Source organism: Octopus bimaculoides, chromosome 16 (assembly GCF_046866305.1).
Source record: "Octopus bimaculoides isolate indiv1 chromosome 16, ASM4686630v1, whole genome shotgun sequence".
In the NCBI taxonomy this organism is placed as follows: Eukaryota; Metazoa; Mollusca; class Cephalopoda; order Octopoda; family Octopodidae; genus Octopus; species Octopus bimaculoides.
Window position 1 is genome coordinate 11,766,179 of NC_142943.1, and position 23,439 is coordinate 11,789,617.

Here is a 23,439-nt window from a genome sequence, read left to right on the forward strand (position 1 = left end):
GACATATAGCTTTCAGATTTGTTGGGGTATACTAACTTCCCTGGTTATGTCATCAAAACAGCCTACTGTAATGAGATGCTAGTTTATATCATAGCAATCTTTCTCAATTTGTTGAGACTAATCTATTTCTTAAGCTTTCGGTGCTTTCTACTCCCTAGTTAGTCACCATGTGTAATTATGATTCTTCAAAATTGCACAGAACATAAATCTGAAAATTTTTTTAGATAAAGTAAAGGGAGAACTGAAAACCTTTTTGAATTTAATATCATCATCCTTTAACAGGCTCTCTCCATGCTGGTATGGTTTCTATGACTGCATGCCCTTCCTAATGCCAACCACTTTTGTTATGGAGTGTACTGAATACGTTTTTCTTGGCACCATCACTCGAAAGCTCAGCTTGCAACTTGCATGACTAAAGGGCCTAATGGGGCCCCCTATAACTTAACAACCCATGCTAGCATGGAAAGCGGACGTTAAACGATGATGATGATGATGATGACTGAGGGAGAGAGAAAATGGGATGATTTCTTTTGGCAAGGTCATAAAGAAGGTAAAGTATGTTGAAAGGAACAGATTATATTTGTGAGAAGGTGATAATAATGTAACAGAGCAGTCACTATTATGAGATGGAGCATTTTAAAGAATAGGGGAAAGAGAAGGGACTAGTGTCAGTGATTAGCGGGAAAGGGAGTGACAGAGTAGTAAGGGCAATGAAAGATAAGTTGTGTAGAGAGAGACCTGGCAAAGGGAATGTAAAAGAAAACAAATGAGGTTCCACACCAAAATAGTAAACTAGGGATCCACAATGATATTCTAAGAGCCATTGGAAAAATTTTGCATTAGAAACAGCTAGGCTTTTTCTCAAACATTTTACATAATTTCAGCCTACACAAGTTTGTGGGAAAGACAAACTAGTTTTTAATTATCAAATGGCTATGGGGTCCACCGGAATAAAATAGTAATCTAAGGGATCCATAGATGAAAAAAATGGTTGAGAATCCCTGGTCTTAGAGAGTCATTGAAAAAGAAAAGGGTGGAGTGGGTGAGTGAGCAAGCTTTACATGGTGAGACAAATGAGGAAATGGGCATAAGTAGATAAAATGGGAGATCAGGGGTTCAAACTGTGGCAAGTAATGCTGGCTTTGTATATTTGGATCCCACTAAACCTGCATTAGCTGCCATCCTTTGATCCCCTGACCTCCCATATATATATATATATGTGTGTGTGTGTGTGTGTGTAAATACATACAGACCCCAGCCTCTGTCAGTTCTCTTGTTTTGCCACATATGGTCTTGAGTTTTTACCTGTAATTTTGGATTTTGTCCCTAATATTAATATATATATATATATGTATGTATGTGTGTGTGTATATGTTTGTGTGTCTGTGTTTGTCCCACCAACATCTCTTAACAACCGATGCTGGTGTGTTTATGTCCCCGTAACTTAGCGGTTCGGCAAAAGAGACGGATAGAATAAGTACTGGGGTGGATTTGCTCGACTAAAGGCGGTGCTCCAGCATGGCCGCAGTCAAATGACTGAAACAAAAGAGTAAATTCCCCAAAATACAGGTCCTGCCATCTAGTGCTGAAAAGAACAGCTTAGACAGGGGAGTTAACTACTAATTGCAACCAACCTTCAATTGCATATCGTGGATGGTTTTAAGCATGCTGGAAGATGGTATCTTGGCAAGATTATTGGAAATGAATGTCCAGAAGAGCTAAGTAAGCAATATTTCCTGTTAAATATATCTACATAGGGAATAAACGAATCCGACATGCGTCTGTACGACACACACGCATGTTCGTACGAACGCACATGTCTGTTGAACGGTAGAATTGTTTTACTTAAGCCATTTACTCGCATCATAACTTTTTTATTTTCAGAAAATTTTTACGAATCTATGTTTTATACACGGGATGCAAAACCAAGAATAAAAAAAAAAGATTTGTTGGTGTGTGATTTAAGGACTATTTAGCTGTTATTTTTAGCCTATCTCCCAACCACTTAATACCCTTCTCTACGAAAGATCGCCTACCTTTCTTTGTCACTCTGATGATGATGTTGTTTTACAGTATCTTTCTTCTAAATAAACGCATTTAATAATCCGTTGCTTGGATTTAAACCCAAAATTCGAACTCCGATTTTAAAAATAAATTCGAAAAATTACCCCCAATTTTTCTTTTTAATTCGAAACATTAAAAAAAAAATGCTTTTTTCATGGGTTGTATGAATTACCACGTGTAGAAAAAACAAATACGTAAGCATTTTCTGAAAAATAAAAATAAAGGGTGGAGGTCAGGGACAGGTCGCTTGCATAAGTTAGAGTTAGTGTTTTGACGAGGATTTTTCAGATTTTTTTTTGGCATAACTACAGAGTTATGATTTTGGTCGAATTTGTGGACACTACGAACTTAAAAACGAGGGGATAAATCTTCCCATTTAAAAAAACAAAAAGAATTCAACTCTATGAATTTTTTTTACATATTTTGTTTGAGTGTTGCTGTGGTAAGAAGCTTGCTTCCTAACCATATGGTTCCAGGTTCAGTTCCACTGCCTGACACCTTGGGAAAGTGTCTTCCAAAAGCTCAGGCCGACCGAAGCCTGTCAATATAAAGATCTTCACATAGGAAGGTGTTAACAAGTATGTAGAAAACGAATATGACAAAATGCGCGCTGACAACCCTTGAGGGTGGGTGGAGAGTGGACTTTCCGTCATAACTTCCGGTAAAATGGATATATATTGATTTGATCCGATTCTGAAAAAAAAAAAAAAAAAATTCAAACATCGCATTTTCAAAATTTCAATTACTGTGGGAAATTATTCAGAAAGAAATCTTTGCAGAAAGTGAGTAGATTGATTACACTATGTTATTGCAGTTTTCTGAGATTTGGCTGTTGTTTCTAGCATGTGGCTAGCCTGCTTGAAGGCCTGGGGTATATATATATATATATATATATATATATATATATATTCTTTCTTGAAAAATTGAAATTTTACAAACAAATTTTTTTCAGAATCGTAATCTTCGTATTTTCAACATATTCTGCAAACAAGAACCAAAAGATTCCGGAAAAAGTGAAAGATGAAGGGGGCAGAATTGAAATTTTGAAAATCCGATTTTCGATTTTTTTTTTTTTTTTTCAGAATCGGATCCTCTATAACCAAAAACGTGGGATTCCGTAAAAAAATAAAAAAAAAATGGCGATCTTTCATTACAAGAACACACAACTGCTAGTTACAAACCACGTGTGTTTATTTACATTCGTGAAGATGATCGTCTATTTCGCTTTTACGTCCACTTGAAAAGATACCCCCTCTACCCTACATATATAAAAAAATTAAAATTTTTACGGAGAGCGACGATCTTCTTCAAATGTAAACAAGTTTGACAGTAACGGTACTAATACCGTAAGTTTGCCAAAATCAATATATACCCATTTTACCGAAATTTATGACAGGTGAAGATCTTTATATTGACCCCAAAGCCTTGTAAGTGGATTTCGTAAACATAAACTGAAAGAAGCCTGTCGTGTATATATATGTGTGTGTGTATATGTCTTTGTATCTGTTTGTCCCCTACCACTGCTTGACAATTGGTGTTGGTGTGCTTGTCTCCGTAACGTAGCGGTTCGACATAATGACCGATAAAATAAATACTAGGCGGTGCTCCAGCATGGCCGCAGTCAAATGAAAGAATATATGTATAGGCGTAGGAGTGGCTATGTGGTAAGTAGCTTGCTTACCAACCACATGGTCCCGAGTTCAGTCCCACTGCGTGGCATCTTGGGCAAGTGTCTTCTACTATAGCCTCGGACCGACCAAAGCCTTGTGAGTGGATTTGGTAGGCGGAAACTGAAAGAAGCCCGTCGTATATATGTATATATATATATGTGTGTGTGTGTTTGTATGTCTGTTTGTCCCCCCCAACATCGCTTGACAACCGATGCTGGTGTGTTTATGTCCCCGTAACTTAGCGGTTTGGCAAAAGAGACCGATAGAATAAGTACTAGGCTTCCAAAGAATAAGTCTTGGGGTCGATTTGCTCGACTAAAGGTGGTGCTCCAGCATGGCCACAGTCAAAAGACTGAAACAAGTAAAAGAGTATGTATATACATATATATATCTTCGAAGTATTGGTGGCAATGTACAGATTTAATACATATGAAAGAAAAAGGCGTTCAGAATGCTGGATGGTTGTATATAAAAAAAAAATATATATTTATTTACATATAGGCGTAGGAGTGGCTGTGTGGTAAGTAGCTTGCTTACCAACCACATGGTTCCAGGTTCATTCCCACTGCGGACCTAATGGCCTCACCCTGTGCCCCTAGTCGCAGAGCAGATACCTTGTCTGGGATGTCATAGTTAGCGACTCCTTTGCTTCTTCTCACATCTTGGATGCTGTGGTCAGGGCGAGATCCACAGCTTCTGTGGCCGAGCAGAACAAAATCCTGAAATAGTGCGATCTGTCAGCCAACTACATTTTCCATCCTGTGGCATTTAAGATGTTTGGTGGAGGTCAGACCACTAACTGTGAGATTCTTGTCTTCACTGACAACCCACCTTGCAGAGGTAACTGGTGAGGCTCGTCAGGGCGCTTGGCTGTTCCAGCAAATCAGCCTTGCCATCACTCGCAACAACGCTGCAAGCGTGCTGGCGTGCCTCAATAGCCATTAGAGAGGTTTTTCCAGTGCCCCCAACTTTTCATCAAAAGGTTGTGAATTGTTTTGGGTTTTTTCTTTTTAATTTTTTTCACTTGTGTTCTTTGTTTTGTCCAATTTTCTAATTTAATTTTGTAAAACAGTAAATACTGTGAATGCAATATGATAATAGTGTAAAAACAAAAATTTGCAGTATATTCTTACTTGGCCAAAAGTTTGGAACATCGGTCTGAAAATTAGAATTTTTATATTAATTGCTCAAATGTATACGTTGTATATTTTTTAATCAAATTGTACTTGGGCATAAATATATCAGTTTTTAAAAAAATGTTCCAAACTTTTGGCTACGACTGTAGAAAATAGTTATCAAAGGGGTCCATAAGTAAAAAATGGTTGAGAGCCCCTGATTTAAATACCGTAGTCTGTTGATGAATAAGATTAAACAAGTTTTCATTTCCTGTCAATTGTCTTTTTTCTTGAATTTACCTTCTGTAGCATTGTTTGAACAGTCATCTTCATCCTCCAGAAAAAAAAAGTGAAATTTCAACTCCATTTTAAATTTGTGGTCAAAACAGCTCTCTCAGATAGTTCATCTCCAACACCCACCTGCGTTCTATGTGAAGCTCCATTTGCATTGAAAGACACAATCAATATGGATATTTCCCCCGATCAGCAGAGTGAAAAAGATGTTTCACTGATTGTACATGTTGATGACACACAAAGTGATCTAGAAGCTGATTTAATGGCATCCGAGACAGATAATGTGAAAATGGACACAACGGTAAATGAAGAAACAAATGGCAGAATTGAAATGGAGAAAATAATTGAAGAAAATGCTCAGAAGGAAACAGAGCAAACTAAAATGAAAGGTCATGTTAGGCCAAAAAGGTTGGTTCACTTGTCATCTTTCCCATTGCTTTGATTTAAAGATGTTATTAGTTAAATGATCGTACTTCTCAGTGTGTGTGTGTGAAGGCACATGGCTCAGTGGTTAGAGTGTCAGGCTTACGGTCGTGAGGTTGTAAGTTCGAATCCCAGACCGGGCTGTATGTTGTGTTCATGAGCAAGACACTTTATTTCACGTTGCTCCAGTTCACTCAGCTGTAGAAATGGGTTGCGACATCATGTGCCAAGCTGTATCGGCCCATTTGCCTTTCCCTTGGATAACACTGGTGGTGTGGAGAGGGGAGGCCGGTATGCATGGGCGACTGCTGGTCTTCCATAAAACAACCTTGCCCGGACTTGTGCCTGGGAGGGTAACTTTCTAGGTGCAATCCCATGGTCAGTCATGGCCGAAGGCACCAATGATGTCACAACTCATTTCTACAGCTCAGCAAACTGGACCAACGTGAAATAAAGTGTCTTGCTCAAGAACACAACACACCGTCCGGTACAGGAACGGAACTCACTACCTCATGGTTATGAGCCTGACGCTCATGGGCTTTCACTGTTAACCCTTTATATATATGCATATATACACACACACACTCATATGTATATATACACTGCTTATTTATTTGTAAACTTCAATATATCTCTGCCTGGTTGTTTAGATTGAGAATCTTGATGTAAAGTTGTATAATATAAATTTGTTTCTAATTCTATTTTATTTGAATGTTGAAATAACATTTCTATTCTGTCTCTTAGCATTCAGTATTCGTAATATTTTTCTGATATTTCTAAACATTTTGTTTTATTGTTGCAGGGATCAGTCGGACATTGACAAACGTAAGTTTTCTATGTTTTCTTGGATTTCTTTCTTTCTTACTTTCTAAGCTTATTGTAACAGTTTGAGATATTTGAAATTTGAACAGGCGCAGGTGTGGCTGTGTGGTAAGAAGCTGGCAGAAACGTTAGCACACTGGGCGAAATGCTTAGCGGTATTTCGTTTGCCGTTACATTCTCAGTTCAAATTCCGCCGAGGTCAACTTTGCCTTTCATCCTTTCGGGGTCGATAAATTAAGTACCAGTTACACACTGGGGTCGATGTAATCAACTTAATCCGTTTGTCTATCCTTGTTTGTCCCCTCTATATTTAGCCCCTTGTTGGCAATAAAGAAATAAGAAGCTTGCTTCCCAACCATGCGGTTCCGGGTTCAGTCCCACTGCTTGGCACCTTGGGCAAGTGTTTTCTACTATAGCCTCGGGCCGGCCAAAGCCTTGTGAGTGGATTTGGTCGACGGAAACTGAAAGAAGCCCGTCATGTATATATGTTTATGTGTCTGTGTTTGTTCCCCCCACCATCGCTTGACAACCAATGTTGATGTGTTTATGTCCCTGTAACTTAGCAGTTCAGCAAAAGAGACCAATAGAATAAGTGCTAGGCTTACAAAGAGAGTCGATTCGTTTGACTAAAGGCGGTGCTCCAGCATGGCTGCAGTCAAATGACTGAAACCAATAAAAGAATATAAGCAGAAGAGTTGTGTTGCATATTTATTGGTTCATTTCATATGTGTAATACACACACATAGGGTGTCCCTAAAGTCTGGACACTAGGAAATCTCGTGTTGGGGCCATTTTTTCTTCAGTGAATGTGTAACAGATGAGACTTATCTCACCATGTTAAGAAACCAGTTAATGCCCCAACTTTGAAAAAGCTAGGTGAAGAACTTTGGGTGGTTCCAACAAGATGACACCTCTTCCAATTTGCCACAGTGGTAAGAGATTAGCTGAATGACTATTTCCCTAACTGGATTGGAAGATGTAATCTTGTGGAGTGATCTCCTTGTTCACCAGATCTTAGCCCCCTTGACTTCTTTTTTAATTTTTCTGGGAGAAAAGGTACTGATTGAAAATCACAGGTGCAACACCACTTGATGGAATGCATATAAGAGTGAATGTGCTCAGATTGATGGCAGTGTGGAGTTATTTAATCGGGTTCACGTAAATCTTGCAAAATGCATCAACCTTTTGCATCAGAAATGGTGGAAATCGTTTTGAAGATGTTATTTGTTAATCTTCCAATTGTATAAAATATTGTTGAAAATTTTATGTGTATTTTGTGAAAATATACATTTTGCCTATGTGTCCAGACTTTAGGGACACCCTGTATGTATGTATGTGTGTGTGTGCGTATATATATGTATATATAATTGTCGAGTGTTTTTTCTGCATTTAATAGCTCGGAACCACCGTTGGAATTTGAGGATCACAGGTTTTACTTCAAAGACCTGTTTGGATGAGCTGAAAAGGCTTTGTAGCCAGTACGGCACAGTATGTTGAATGAAATTTTCTTCTTCATTTTCACATAATGTTTTTTATTATTGAATTAATGATAGTAATTACTCATTAGTACTTATATTCAAAATACCAACAGCAACCTTGTATGTGTTGTTATGTATCTCACATTTATGAAAGCCTTACTGATAGTTGCTAAGAAGAGAGAGGGATTCAAAGTGCTGGAGGTGTCTTCTTAATGACATTTGACAATGTAGTTGTGTATGCTTAGTTAGGCAAGCATGTTAAGTTTTGCTCTTGTCTTTTGTTGTCAGTGGTGGGTAAATCATACCAGTCACTCTTCCTGAACTACAAGTGTTTTTGGTAGAGTTTTGCTCTGTGGTGAAAATACAATGAAGATTCCTCTCAAGATTGTTATCATGATCTTCTGTTACTCCAACACTTTGTATATTCCCTGGATTACACAAAATAACATTAAATCTCATAAACAATTTTCTTTAACAGTTCTTTGTTTGATTGCAAACAGCAGCTCTTACTAACAGGCTGCATAAAAAAAATTTTTTTTTAAATGTCACCTGACTGATTGGTATGGAGTCACTTGCCAACACACACCTACCTTAATTCCAAAAACATGTCTTTCCCATCCTCTCCTCTCTCCAAATAATGTACAGATAATGTACAATATCCAAAGATTATTGCACATTAACAGGATATATCTTAAATTGAAGAAATGTAAAATTCTTTACAGGAGTTTTTTGTGTTTTCATTAAAAATTTTTTTTCTTTTAATGGTTTTGTCAGGAGTAAAAAAAGGCCATGCCCATAGCCTGTTTCTTAATGAAGGCAGATCTTGTGCCACCTCCACTTTGGCACTCATTCTTTTTTTTTTCCTTCACTTCCCCGCTCCTCCTCCCACCCCAGCCCCATAATAACCACTATACTCAGTCATTTCTCTCTGGATGCTGGTTTTCTGGAATTCTTTCACTGCAGCTATTAATTGCAACTGTTCAAAAGAAATAGTTCTGATATTTCTTACCAGCCTTGGAGAACTTGTAAAAACCATGGGCACTGCCCTTTCCTTTTGAATCAGTAAAAAAACACAAAAACCCTGAAATATTTAATATATTGATATTGATTTCAAATTTTGGCACAAGGCCAGCAATTCCAGAGGAGTGCTTGACTGGTAATTATTTTACTGACTCTGAAGGGATGAAAGGCAAAGTTGACCTTGGCAGGATTTGAACTTTGAACACAAAGCCGGAAGAAATAAATACCGTGAAGCAATTTGTCCAGTGTGCTAACAATTCTACCAGCTTGCTGCCTTTTTCAAGATATTGATGTTGATGATGATGATGTTGCTAACTTTTGGATTGAATACATACATGTAATTTTTCATGTTTAAAGTTTAAATATTTTCTACTTCTGTTTTCGTCTGTTCATACCAGGTTTTGGGTGGCAGTATATCATCAAAAAAACAAAAATCTGGTGTTCAATATCGTGCTAGTATAGGAATGTCTCAGCCTGAAGAGGCTGAAAAATGTATTGCATTTCTGAACCAAACTAAATTTGAGGGCCATAAGATAAAAGTTGAAAAGGTGAGTTCTCCTCTCTTTATTGGTTTGTCTTCAGACCAGATGGTCAACTACTGAATTATATGATGAGCTTTATTGTTATTTACTATTGGAATATTGATGGTCATCTTTTCCAATAGATATAGGTTTTGGAGCAAGTTGAGTCAATCAGGTTATTGCAATATAAATGTTTAACTCTTAAAAAGGATAGATGTTTATATACCAGGTGTACAGGCTAAATTTGACATGGTTAACTCTTAACCCTTTCGTTAATATTTTTATTTCGAGATGCTCTGTGTTTCTTTCAATTATTTAGTGAAATAGCTTAGTTATCATTAAGCTAGTGTTAGAAACCTAAATTGTGACTAAGGTTTGGTGGAAGATTTTAATTCAAAACTTACGAAAACAAGACATTTGTACTACAGAGCCAGATCTGGTTTCAGCCGGGTTGGTACCGAAAGGGTTAAAGAGGATAGACGTTTATATACTTATTTCTTTACTACACACAGAGGGGACAAACAAGGACAGACAAATGGATTAAGTCGATTATATCGACCCCGAAAGGATGAAAGGTAAAGTTGACCTCGGCGGAATTTGAACTCAGAATGTAGCGGCAGACGAAATACCACCAAGCATTTCGCCTGGCGTGCTAATGTTTCTGCCAGCTGGCCGTCTATTTATATACTGGGTATTTGGGCTAAATTTGACATGGTTAATGCTTAAAGAGGATAGATGTTTATGTACTGGGTGATCAGGCTAAATTTGACAGTTTGCATAAAAATAAAAATAAAAACATAATATCTCATCCAAAATTAAAGTATTTTAAAAAATAAAAATATATATAAACTAGATTATGGCTGGGAGATAACAGTTTAAGGGTAGCAGCTCTCAGTTTCCACAACAGCCTCAAGACAACTTCAGAACCTGGTGCATGCATTCTTCACTGTGTCCCTGGGAAGATATTTGAACACCACCTTGATCTTGGCTACCAGCTCAGTCTTGGTGTTTCAGATAGAGCAGCTGTTGTCCTTCTCAGCTGTGCCCCACATGTAGTAATCAAAGTAAACAGACAGATATCTGGTTATCATCATCATCATCATCGTTTAACGTCCGCTTTCCATGCTGGCATGGGTTGGACGATTTAACTGATGACTGGTGAGCCAGATGGCTGCACCAGACTCCAGTCTGATTTGGCATGGTTTCTACGGCTGGATGCCATTCCTAACACCAACCACTCTGAGAGTGTAGTGGGTGCTTTTATGTGCCACCAGCACGAAGGCCAGTCAGGCGGTACTGGCAACGGCCCCTCTCAAAATAATGTATTTTACATGCCACCTGCATGTTAAATGATGAGGATGGTGATTGTTTTATATGGTTTGTTAGTTTTATGCGGTTTTCTTTTCTACATTTTATGTTGTTTTATATCAGAAACGATGGAGACATAACAGTCTGTGGAGAAAACTTGAACTCTCTCAAAAACAGGAGGAGTCTTTGAGATTGTTTCAACTTGGTGAACAGTTAAGGTTTGTTGAAATTCTACTGAAATTATAATTGCTTAATTCTGGATTCCATCATTGTAATCTTTTATTCTTTTACTTGTTTTTGTCTTTTGACTGTGGCCATGCTGGGACACTGCCTTGAAGGGTTTTAGTCAAGCAAATTAACCCCAGGACTTTTTGTTAAAGAGCCTGGTACTTATTCTATTGGTCTCCTTTTGGCAAACCACTGGATTACAGGGATGTAAACATATTAACATCTGTTGTCATGCGGTGGTGGTGGGGGGACAAATATAAAACCACACACACGACGGGTTCTTTCAGTTTCCATCTAACAAATCCACTCGAGGCTTTGGTCGGCCCAAGGCTATAGTAGAAGACACTTGCCCAAGGTGCCACACAGTGGAACTGAACCCAGAGCTATGTTGTTGGGAAGCAGACTTCTTACCACACCGCCATGCTTTGCTGTGCAACACATTGGGCAAGTGTCTTGTATCATATGCTCAGATTGACCAGTGCTTTTTTAGTGAAATTTTGGTAGATGCAAACTATGTTAAGCCTCGTCTGAGGGGCTATTCCAGTTTTTGGTAAAAGAATACTCCTGTCACCTGGTTTAACACAACATCTGGTCCTTGGCTGCTTTTAGCAGAGTATACACTCTTTCAAGCTTTCAGGCTAGGTATTTAATCTAAGGATAGCTTCTTCCCTTTTTCTAATCAATCTTGGAGAAACTGAAAAAAACAAATTTTGTGTACAGCTTTTCCTTTTCTGACTGAGTTATAAATCATTTTGAAATCTTTTGAATAGCTCATTTGGCTTATGATGAACTTAGAATTTAATTTGTTTCAAAAGCTGGAGGTAAGTCAAGAGGAAAAAATCCAGTTGGTTGGGCATTACTGAAAATATTTTACTCTTTATAGAGATGAAAAGAGGATATACTCCTTAGCATGGACATTTAATGAAATGATTGTCAGACATACAGTTTCTCGATTCTTGTGGTGAACTGTTGTTTGTGTTGTTGCTTAGTCTCAGATCAAATCTTATTATGCAGACATATGATTGAAGGCATTCCAGCTGTAACCATCCCATTTTTTTATGACTATCTTTAGAACTATCTTATCCAGTACATGTATTCTTTAAGATGATAGAAGGAAGATGTTATATGTTCAAGATTTCTTGTAGGCACAGGTGTGGGTGTATGGTAAGAAGCTTGCTTCCTAACAACATGATTCTGGGTTCAGCCCCACTGTATGGTACCTTGGACCGACCAAGACCTTGTGGGTGTAGGGTTTGTTAGACGTAAACTGAAAAAAGCCTGTTGTATATATATATATGTGTGTGTGTGTGTCTTTGTGTCTGTGTTTGTCCCTAACCACTGTTTGACAACTGGTTTTGGTGTGTGTGTATGTATGTCCCAATAACTTAGTGGTTTAGCAAAAGAGATTGATAGAATAACTACCAAGCTTTAAAAAAAAAAAATAAGTGCTGAGGGTGATTCATTCAACTAAAATTCTTTAAGCTTGTGTCCCAGCATGGCTGCAATCTAATGAGTGAAACAAGTAAAAGATAAAAGATAGGTCAACCAATCACACATACTCTCTAAACTGTACCTCTACATGCTACATATTTATTGTTATGTGAATGTTGTTAACTTGATACTTAAATGTCTCTGTCCAGCTCACAGTGATGTTTGTCTCTTGTCTGGCACACTGTTACTTTGTCCAAATGTGACTTCTCTTTTCTGAAAAACAAAATGTGTTTATATATTATCCTTATACCTCAAAAATACCCTATGTCAACAAGCTGTTCTTTATCCTGTCTATGTTTAAACCCTTTAGTATTAAAACCTTCCGTATCGGGTTGAAATATTCTTGCTGTTTTTTTTGTTCAAACTTAAGTCTTTCATACTCACCTTATAATGGCATTCTAAAATAATCACATCATTAAAATCTATTACAAAGCTATTAGAAGGTTAGAAAAGTGATCTTGGGACAAATACTTAATTTTCCCAGAGATTCCAAAGAAAGTTTCTTGGATATTCTGTAAAGTAATACCAGTCAGATTAGTTACAGGTTGGTGTGTGTAGACTATGATTTTCATTTTCTTTTTGTTAAAATTTTTTGATATCTTTATTTATGTTATTTCATACTTTTCAGGTGGGAGAAAATGAAAATAGAAAATCTGAACCTATCAAAATGTGAAATCGGAAGACAACTTCTTGAACTGAATTTTCTATGGACAGAGGTGTTGCTGTGAGTGAGACAGATTGTGTTGTTACTCTGTCAACTTAATTTTTTTTTATCATTGTCTTTGACATCACTTATTTAACTTGACTAATTTATTTTATTCCCCTTGGGGACTGAAACTTCTGGTGTTTTGCTTGACAAGGAACCGAGACTTTTGGCAGTTAGCTGTGTTTGAGAAGATATGTCAAGCTAAATAAAATTGTGGTTCATCATCATCATCATCTTTTAACATCTATTGTCCATGCTAGCATGGGTTGGATAATTTGATCAAAGCTGGGGAGCTGCACCAGACTTCCGTTTTGGTTTGGCATGGTTTCTTCAGCCAGATGCCCTTTCTAACACTAACCACTTTATAGTGGGTGCTGGGTGCTTTCACATGGCACTGCCACAAGTGCTTTTCACCGCCAGAGGGACAGGTCTTAACACTTCTGCTGTAATATTTTTCTTCATAGTCCACTTAATCAAGATTGACAGCAATATATTTATAAAGCAACCTTGTCTTATTAAAAATGAAATTATATACTGTGAAGGTCTCTTGTTTCTCAGTAGCAGAGAATAAATGCCATTATCTACATTGGTATGTCAGCTGTTGTATTGGTATTGGAACTGTTTATTGTCTTATTCTCTGGCTATAAATTAACTCTTGATCAGTCCAGATTGTGTAGACCTATAGTCAAAGCTGTGATCATTCAACCTATTTTTAAGACTTGAGAACTATGTTGTCCAACGTATCTGATTTTTTGCTCTCTTTTTTTGAGAGATGGTGAGGAACGGTTTTTTAAAACTCTTTTTATTTCTAAAGGAAGAGTTGGCTACTGTTTCTAGTATGTTGAATGCCATGGAGCAGTTTTCCCAACCTATTTTTCCCCAGGCCCTACTATAACTTTCCAGAAAAATATATGTCCCACTGGTAGTTGGAAAAAAAACAACTTTATCTTTTATATATATATATATATATATATATATATATATATGTATACAGATACATACACATACATACATGATGGGCTTGTTTCAGTTTCCATCTACTAAATCTACTCACAAGGCTTTTTGGACAGCTTGAGATTATGGTAGAAGACACTTGCCTAAGGTGCCAGACAATGGGACTGAACCGGGAACCATGTGGTTGGGGAGCAAGCTACTTACCACACAGCCACGCCTTTCATAATTATATACTTTTCTTAAAGAAATATCCACACTAGGGCATTAGAATAGCGCTATACTGTAGCAAACAGTCTTCATACAGTATGCTTGACCAGAGGGATTAACTTGGTTAGGCTGAATATAGGTGTAGTCTGCTGTAGAAAGATTTTCACAATTCCATATCCCACTAAAGAACAAAAAAAAAAATTTTAACTCCCACACCCTACCACAATTTTCCCAGGCCCCACTGGTGGGAATGTATGCCCCATGTTGGGAATCATTGCCATAGAGGCACTCTTGTTGTCTCGGTGGTGTCTTGACTATTTACTATCTTTTTCTCTATTATTCAGTACAGCAGTTGTTTACTTTATTTTTCTGTTTATTGTTTTAAATAGGCTGAATGAGATGAGAAATGCCATGGAAATATCTAATGATCCAAGAGATGCAAATAAGCGAAAGTTCTCAGGTGGATCCATGAGATCACGGATGAACAGTCCTCATACCCCCTCTATATTTCAACTTCCATTCCAAAATCAATCTTGGTAAGTCGTGCATGATGGAAACAATCTATCTTTTACCCTTCATCTTGTTTCAGTCATTGGACTGTGGCCATGCTGGGGCACTGCTATGAAACATTTAGTCAAACAACTTGACTCCATTACTAAGTTCTTATGAAAGCCTGGTGCTTATTCTGTCGATCTCTATTTGCCAAATCACTAAGTTATAGGGAAGTAAGCAAATCAACACTGGTAATGGATAAGCACAAAGACTCAAACATATAAATGGATATACACATGCACACACACACACACAGTGACAGGCTTCTTTCAGTTTCCATCTACCAAATCCATTCACAAGGCTTTGGTTGACCCAGAGCTGCAGTAGAAGATGCTTTCCCAAGGTGCTGTGCTGTGAGACTGAACCTGGAACAATATGGTTGGGAAGCTAACTTCTTATTACACAGGCTCAACCACATTTTTTTTTTTTGGTAGGAAGATTTAGCTGCTGTTTCTAGTATGTTGAGTACTATATTGCTTAGTACTCTGATCATTTACCCTTCTGTAAAAAGTTATTTACTATCTTATCCTCTAGCTGCTTATTCTGCGCAGTATCTTCATTTTGTTGCTTATTGTTTAAAATAGGCTGCAAGAAATTACACGTTCTGTGAAAAGACCTCTGGATCGAGGCAACCCATGTAAGGGAGAGTTCTCCAGTGGACTTACAGGATCAAAGGAGAGAAATTCCAATATTCTGTCTATATTTGAACTTCCATCCCACAATCAATCTCAGTAAGTTGTGTGTGATGGAGACAATTCAGTGAATCCATTTTTTTTTTTCCCTTTAGCAAATGATTTTTCAGATTTGGCTGCTGTTTCTAGTCTGTCAAGTACCATGGAGGCACTTCTGTTGGCTCAGTTGGTGTTCTGGTCACTTACTCTGCAGGGTTAGGGTTATTTAATATGTTTTCCTCTCACTGCTTATCATTCGATCCAGCAATTGTTTATTTCTGTTAACTTCATTTTACTGTGTTTATTGTTTAAAATAGGTTGGAAGGAAATACCCATTCCATGCACCAACCTCAAGATCAAAGCAACCCAGATGGACCCACACAATCAAAGAGAAAGAGGAATAGGAGGAACAATTCCCATATCCCCTCTCTATTTGAACGTTCATTCCGAAATCAACCTTGGTAAGCTGTGTGTGATGCACACCAATATACCATTGCTTTCATTTTACAGTAATCCCTTGACTATTGCAGGTGTTGCTTTTAAAAAAAAACCCATGATAGATGAAAGTCCACAAAATAGAAACAGTAATGTACTGTATATTGTATTACTTTTATAATTTGTATATATTTATTTTATTATAAATGCAAAACAACACCACACACTCGTCTCCCGGCTTTAGTTTTCCGTACAGTGTGTGCGATTCTTTGTTTACTCATCTACGGTACATTACGTATTTTCTTTTAATATATCTTAATTAATGTGTTATACAGTACTGTATTTTTATTGATTAATTTATGAATTTTTTAGGCATGAAAATGCTTATTTTACTACAGGAATAATTAAAATCTCAAAAAATAGAAATATCTATTGGCCTCAGAAATCCACGATATACTGAGGAGTCCGTGATATAAATTTACATATATTAGCCTGAAAAATCCACGATGTACTGAGGGCTTGATAGACGAACCATGATATGGCAAGTGATTACTGTACTAGAATTGCTGTGTTCTAAATTAACATTACTTTTGCCTTTGGCACTTTTACAAGTGCTAGTGTACATACATACCTGTCACTATACCTCTATATCTCACCATACTGAGCAGATCTTTGACCAGAGGTATTTCAGTCTTAATTATTCCATCTGTTTTTAGACATAATATAGGCTTACATTATCTGATGCGTCCATTTAAATTTTTACGGCAACAAAGAATGATTTGACAAAAACTTAGTTGCTATTTTTTAGTTGCCTTAGCTGTCACATAAAGACACTCTTGTTGGCACAACTGGTGTCCTAGTTGTTTATTGTTCAGAGTTAAGACTATCATCTTATCATCTATCTGCTTATCATTCAGTAGAGGGGTTGTTTACTTTTGTTAATGTTATTTTGTTGTTTATTATTTAAAATAGGCTGAAAGACACGATCGGTTTCATGCAGAACCTTCAGGATGGAAGCAGTCCCCGTAAAGAAGCACTCTCGGCTGGACCCATGGGATCGATAATGAGAAATTTCCCTATACTCGCTGCATTACAACTTCTATTAAAAAGTCAGTTTCGGTAAGCTGTGTGATAGAGATTACTGGAAATGTGGTGTTCTAAATTAAAATTTCTTTTACCTTTTTTAACATTGGCATCTTACAAGTGTGTGTGTGTGTATCATTTCTTATCTCTTTTTCTCTCAGTGGTAATGAATATAAGAACACGGATTATGGAAAACAAGTTCAGAGTAATGAGATGACTGGGAGAGTTTTGGAAGGTGTAAGCCACTTGGATATCCCTGAAGAAAAACAAATGAAGAAGCAAGAAACGTTTCCTTTCCCAAATGTTCAAAAGAAAGTTGAAAGACAAATTGAAGAAAAACTTAAACAGTAATTTTGCTTGTTATTTAAAAGTCTTAACTTTTACTTTTGATTTTAACTGTATAAAACCCATGTTGATCTAAACATGTGCTGATATATAGATGAGTTTTGTTGTAAACAATAGTCTTCATGTAGATCAGTGTTGGTGCATGCACCAGCCTCTGTGTTGGTCAGTGTTGGTGCATATACCAGCTTTTCATAGAGGTCAACACTAGTCATTAATTGTTCTTGTTTTGTGGTTCTAAATCCACAGCTAGTGTTGTTTACTCCTAGGTTTCATCAAATTGAGCAGACCTTTGATCAAAGGTACTCCAGTCTTGATCATTTCATCTATTTTTAGACATAATGTAGGCCTACATTATCTGTTGCATCCATTTAAAATTTTAAGCCAATAAATAGTGATTTTGTCAAAGATTTGGCTGTTGTTTTTCATTGAGTAATCACATAGAAGTACGCTTCTTAGCTCTTCTTAGCTTAGTTGTGTATTATTCGGATTTAAGACTATTTACTCCCTTTTCCCATTACCTGCTATCATTCAGTGCAGCAATTGTTAACTTCATTTGTTGCTTATTCTTTAAAACAGGCTGAGAGAACTTATACATTCCATACAGAAATCTCTGAATCAAAGGAAACAACATGATGAACCCAATCAACCCAGCATGAGCAATTATAACAACACTTCTAGATTTGATCTTCCATTCCAGAATGAATCTCGGTAAGCTGTGTGTACTGGAAACCCTGTCTGCAGGGTTTCATCAATTTCTTATTCACTGAAATTGTGATGTTTAACATTAATTCCCCCCCCCCTTTTTTTTTTTCTTTTTCTTTTCTCAATTTTGACTTCTTGTGTGTGACTATATAAACATCTGCGTTATATGTGTATTTGTCTGTGTACACACTCTCTCACACCCATATATTCATGCATGTATTATATGTTTGTGTATATACATACTTACTCTCACACATATGTATGTGTGTGTATAAACTAATAGTGGAATAAACAGATACACTTTTCCCTTACTTATCTACATAATATATATTGTTTACTGGGTACTGCTGACCAAATCTGTGGTTGATGCAAAGTCTCAGGCCGACGGTGACTTGGTGGTGGGACAAGGAAGTGGACAGTGCTATAAGAGCCAAGAGACAGGCTTGGAAGGACTGGGGAAACGGTGGAAGCAAAGCATTATATCAGGGAGCCACAAAGAGTGATTTAAAGATTTGGCTGCTGTTTCTAGTTGCTTGAACAACCACATAGCAAGCACTCTTGTTTATTGTTCGGAGTTAAGACTATTCACTATCTTATCCTCTATTTGCATTCAGTGCTATAGTTGTTTACTTCTGTTAACTTTATTTTGCTGTTTATTGTTTAAAATAGACCGGAGGAAATGACTCATTCTATGAAGAGACCTCGTGGGGATAAAGACTGGAACAGACCCAGAAGATCCAGGAGGAGCAGTTATAACAACAACGCTCCTAGATATGAACCCCCATTCCAGAATGAATCCTAGTAAGTTTTGCATGATGGAGTCAGTTCTTTTCTTACTTCCTATTTACTGGAATTGTGTAGTTTTACATTGGGTTTATTTTTCTCTTTCCTTTCTCAGCCTTTGACCTCTTGTACTCATGTGTGTATGTGTATACTCATGCCGATGCCATGTAAAATGCACTCGTACTGCTGGCACGTAAAAATGCATCCAGCACACTGTAAATTGGTTGGCATTAGGAAGGGCGTTGACCTGTAGAAACCATGCCAAAACAGACAATTGGAGTATGGACAGCTCTCCAGCTGGTCAGCTCCTGTCAAACTGTTCAACCCATGCCAGCATGGAAAACGGACATAAAACAATGATGATGATATAACTATATACTTTCAGGTTCAGTCCCACTGCGTGGCACCTTGCGCAAGTATCTTCTACTAAAGACACAGGCTGACCAAAACCTTGTAGCTGGATTTGTTAGAGAGAAGTTGAAAGAAGCCTGTCATATGTAATATATTTGTGTGTTTGTGTCTCCTTGTCATTGCATGATAGTTGTAAATAAGCCTCACTGTCACACAAGTGGTGTTGATCATTTCCAGTTGCAGGTGTAAACTTGTCCAGCTAGGAGGGGGAAATATAACCTTACCTGGAAGCAAGTGAGGGTGGGCAGTTGGAAGAGCATCTGGCTGTAGAAAATCCACCTCAGTGAATTCCATCAGACCATGTAAACATGGAAAAGAAGATGTTAAAATGATAATGATTGTGTTTATGATATATATCATCATCATCGTCATCATCATTGTCTGCCTTCCATGCTGGCGTCGGTTGGTTTGACAGGAGCCAGCCAGGTAGAAGACTACCCCAGGCTACCGTGTCTGTTTTGGCATGTTTTTTATGGGTGGATGCCCTTCCTAACACCAACCACCCCACAGAGTGGACTGAGTGCTTTTTACACAACCCCAGCACAGGTGAGGTCAGTCTTGGCATGGTTTTTACAGCTGGATGCCCTTCCAAAAGCCAACCACTTTACAGTGTGGACTGGATGCTTTTTATGTGGCACCAGCACTGGCAGGGTCACCAAGTAACCTGCAAGACAAGGAATTTTGGAGCAGGTGATCTTGTGTCAGATGAAGAAAGGTTATAGTGTGACAGAAAAACAGAGAGGCAAAAACAGGTATTTTGCTATAGAGGAGGTACATGGTTACATATAATATGTCATTTCTCTTTTTTTCTGTCAGCTATAATGAATATGGCAATACAGATTATGGAAGATGGGTTGGTCAGACAGAAAGAGGAATGACGAGTTGGGAAATGGGTCCTTCGCAAGATTTTCAAGGCAGAAATGATGACTGGTCTCGAACAGATGAAAACTGGTAATTTTCTTTTTTTTTTTTTTTTTTTTTTTTTTTTTTTAAAGGCTGAATTTTTAGTTTTAGAAACCAAATATCAAAGTGTCTTTTGTGCAGATATGTTTCTAAATACTTCTATAACAAAGTAAATTTGCCCTTCTTCTGTCTGATTTACTTCTTTTTCCAGGATAGGCTTTGATGCAAGAAGAGACATGGGTCGAAGTAGAGAACCTGAAAGAAGTTATATTGGCCCTAATCGAGAACAAGATCCTGACAGCCGAAATACATCCTCTCGTAATAGAAGGGGTCAAATGAGAAGTTCTCTTGGTAAGTTTCTATTATTTTACTCGATGTTTTTGATCACCTCTTTCCCCGTCTCCATTTCACTCACTCACCCACAGATGAAATTTTGTACGCTCTATTTCCGAATATAGTATTTTCACTGTTTCTCTGTGCCTTCTGAAGCAGTCCCTCTTTCAATACAATCCTTTTCTTTATATCTCTCATTATTCTGTTTTAATATTAATTTATTGAAATTTTCAGTTTATATATTTGTGCATCTTTAAACACTACCTTTTCTGTGTCTTCCTTTTAGGTGGTGGATCTAACCAGAGATCTTGGGATTCCAGCAGTGTAGATAGGAAGGTGGACAGCTGGTCCCACACGTATGGAGACATTGGCAACAGTAGCATGAACCAACCCAATGACCAGTGGTTTGGTAACCCCGTGAATTCAACAGGGCGTGACACTACTGGAGCATTTGTTGACAGTAGTAAAACAACTAACAGTAAAGGGATGGGATACAACCAGAGACCTACTAACAGTGAAGGGATGGGGTACAACCAGAAATCTACTAACAGTGAAGGGATGGGGTACAATCAGAGACCCTCTAACAGTGAAGGGATGGGGTACAACCAGGGACCCACTAACAGTGAAGGGATGGGGTACAACCAGGGACCCATTAACAGTGAAGGGATGGGGCACAACCAGGAATCCACTAACAGTGAAGGGATGGGGTACAACCAGGAATCTACTAATATGTTTGATAATTCTCAGGCACAGGATGGGATCATGTTGAATATACATGGTGGTGGTAATAACAAGAATGGACAAATGCAACAGCCTTATTTCAATGCTTATAACACAGGATACCAAAATGAAGGCTTTCCATCAAGTACAGTTGGGAGTCAGAACAGGTTGTTTAACTAGAAGGAGATGAAGTCTGAGATACACTTTAATTTTTTTTTATATTTTAATTCCTGATGGAGAAAAGGAAAAACATCATATGATCTTTTTTGTCCAAGCAATAAAAGCACTAAGCAGTGTTATGCTAAAAAACATATACTCTCGGATTTATTTGCTGTGAACTCGTTTACTCAAGTGATTTGAATTCACAGCTAACGTGATAACCCAAGGGAGTTCACATCTGTAAGATATAGGGAACACAGCTTGTGGGTCTTAAAGTGAGTTTATGGCTAGAAGGAATAAGTGCTTTCATGATGTCTAGAGAGGTGTGTGGTGGGGGGTTAGTTTACTAATAGTTACCAATGGAGCTCATGGATAGTGGTCTTAGACAGCCAGATAAGATTACCTTTTTTATGGAGGGAACTAACTGATAAACTGAAATAATTGGGAATGAGACTTGATAGAGGCAGAAGAACATTTAGGTAATGAGGACATTTCTGAATGGATGAACACCAACTGGGTCTTGGATGTCAATATGGAAGGTAGTTTATAAATAAAGATATGGCTGCTAATACTGGACATTGCTCACCCCACATGTTGTATAAACATTTACTGATGATTGATAATTTTTCCATCATTAGTCAAATAAAAACCATATGCTTGCTTTTCTTATAAATTTGTTTCGCCTGTGTTTTCTGTATTTACAGTATTTGAGCCTTAAAGCAAAATTTCATTCATCATCATTGTTTTATGTCCGCTCTCTATGCTGGCATGGATTGGGTGGTTTGACATGGAGCTGGCTGGCAGGGAGTTGTCTGGACTCCAACTGTCTGCTGTGGCTGGATGCCCTTCCTAACGCTAACTACTTAACAGAGTATGCTCGGTGCTTTTTACATGTCACTATCACAGACACATTTATGCAGCACCAGCATGGATGCTTTTTTAGTGCTCCGACATCTGAAAGGACAAGCTTGTGTGTGCGGAAGACAGAGTGATTCTACTGAGCTTGACATTGTCTTATCGAGTACAGCAAATCGCCACATCTCCTGGTCCATTGTCATTTCCTCATATATACATATGTCAGCAAAAGGAGTTGCTAATGTAGCTTTGTAGTTGCTCGATTGCCAGAAATAGACAAATTTGCAACTATATGGTGATTGCTTTATTACGAAAGGTGATAGCTACCTCATTATTCAGTTTTTTCTCAAACTGCTCAATGTTATACATCCATGTACTCTGAGGTGACTTTTAAGATCAACTGATGATTTACAAAGTCAAGTCTTTTCTGTTTGGCTTCACTTTTTTAAATTTTAAATTTAGGTGAAAATATTCAAATTTGGTACATTGATGTAATTTTTTTATGTCAAATCTGGTGTTCATTTGTTCTAGAAAAATTAGTAAAATGTTACAAAGGTTTAAAGTTTGATCATTTTTACCCAGTCAAAAAACAGGATTTGGAAGCTGGCATTTTGTGCATAATGACATTATGATGACAGTATTCAACAATGGAAGTTTTAATGAATAAAGTTATGTGAAATGTTGGAATGCAAAAAAAAAAAAAAAATTTGAAAAGAAACTGAAACTTAACATTATATTACAAAAAAAACTAGTTCAGTTCATGCAGACAATACATATTTTGTTGTGAAAATTAAACAGCGAAAGTTTGCCCCAAGATTCCGAATTCGATTCCAGGCAGTGACCTGAATAATAATTATAACATCGAAAAATACCTTAAGAATGAGAACCCAGGTTCGAAATTTCCCCAAGACACCTGATGAAGGCTGGAGGGCTATATCAGCTGAAAGGTTGTGTTAACAACAAACAAGATGAGGACATAGTCGTCAAATGTAAATAATGTACATAACTCCTCATCTCTTAAATATAGACTTCAATGGAGACATATAGAGAAACTCCATCAAAAACTAGCTCATCTTTCAAACCATCTAACTTTCCTGTGTAGATGTAGATTCAAAGCTAATACCACTTGGCTTGATTCATATAAAGCTAGAAGAGTTGAGGAAAGGACAGGACATGCCCTCGTCCG

At 37.5% G+C, this 23,439-nt stretch overlaps 1 protein-coding gene across 1 annotated transcript; it reads left to right on the forward strand.

Annotated features, from left to right (window-relative positions):
• The first annotated feature begins 1,625 nt into the window (after positions 1-1,625).
• LOC106879425 (uncharacterized) lies at positions 1,626-22,071 on the forward strand. Its single transcript, XM_014928981.3, has 16 exons — positions 1,626-1,722; positions 5,159-5,551; positions 6,369-6,391; positions 7,785-7,876; positions 9,285-9,434; positions 10,839-10,933; positions 13,063-13,158; positions 14,691-14,837; positions 15,842-15,985; positions 16,932-17,078; positions 17,204-17,389; positions 17,964-18,095; positions 18,759-18,890; positions 20,100-20,234; positions 20,398-20,537; positions 20,806-22,071. The coding sequence occupies exons 2-16, from the start codon at positions 5,316-5,318 to the stop codon at positions 21,417-21,419; spliced, it is 2,469 nt and encodes an 822-aa protein (XP_014784467.2). The 5' UTR covers positions 1,626-1,722; positions 5,159-5,315; the 3' UTR covers positions 21,420-22,071.
• Positions 22,072-23,439: the final 1,368 nt, after the last annotated feature.

Bases quoted from the DNA above. Each gene is read 5' to 3' on its own strand.
- LOC106879425 (XM_014928981.3), top strand. From the start codon at position 5,316: ATGGATATTTCCCCCGATCAGCAGAGTGAAAAAGATGTTTCACTGATT. The intron at 5,552-6,368 runs GTTGGTTCACTT...TTATTGTTGCAG, and splicing joins GGTCATGTTAGGCCAAAAAG to GGATCAGTCGGACATTGACA. The intron at 13,159-14,690 runs GTGAGTGAGACA...TGTTTTAAATAG, and splicing joins CTATGGACAGAGGTGTTGCT to GCTGAATGAGATGAGAAATG.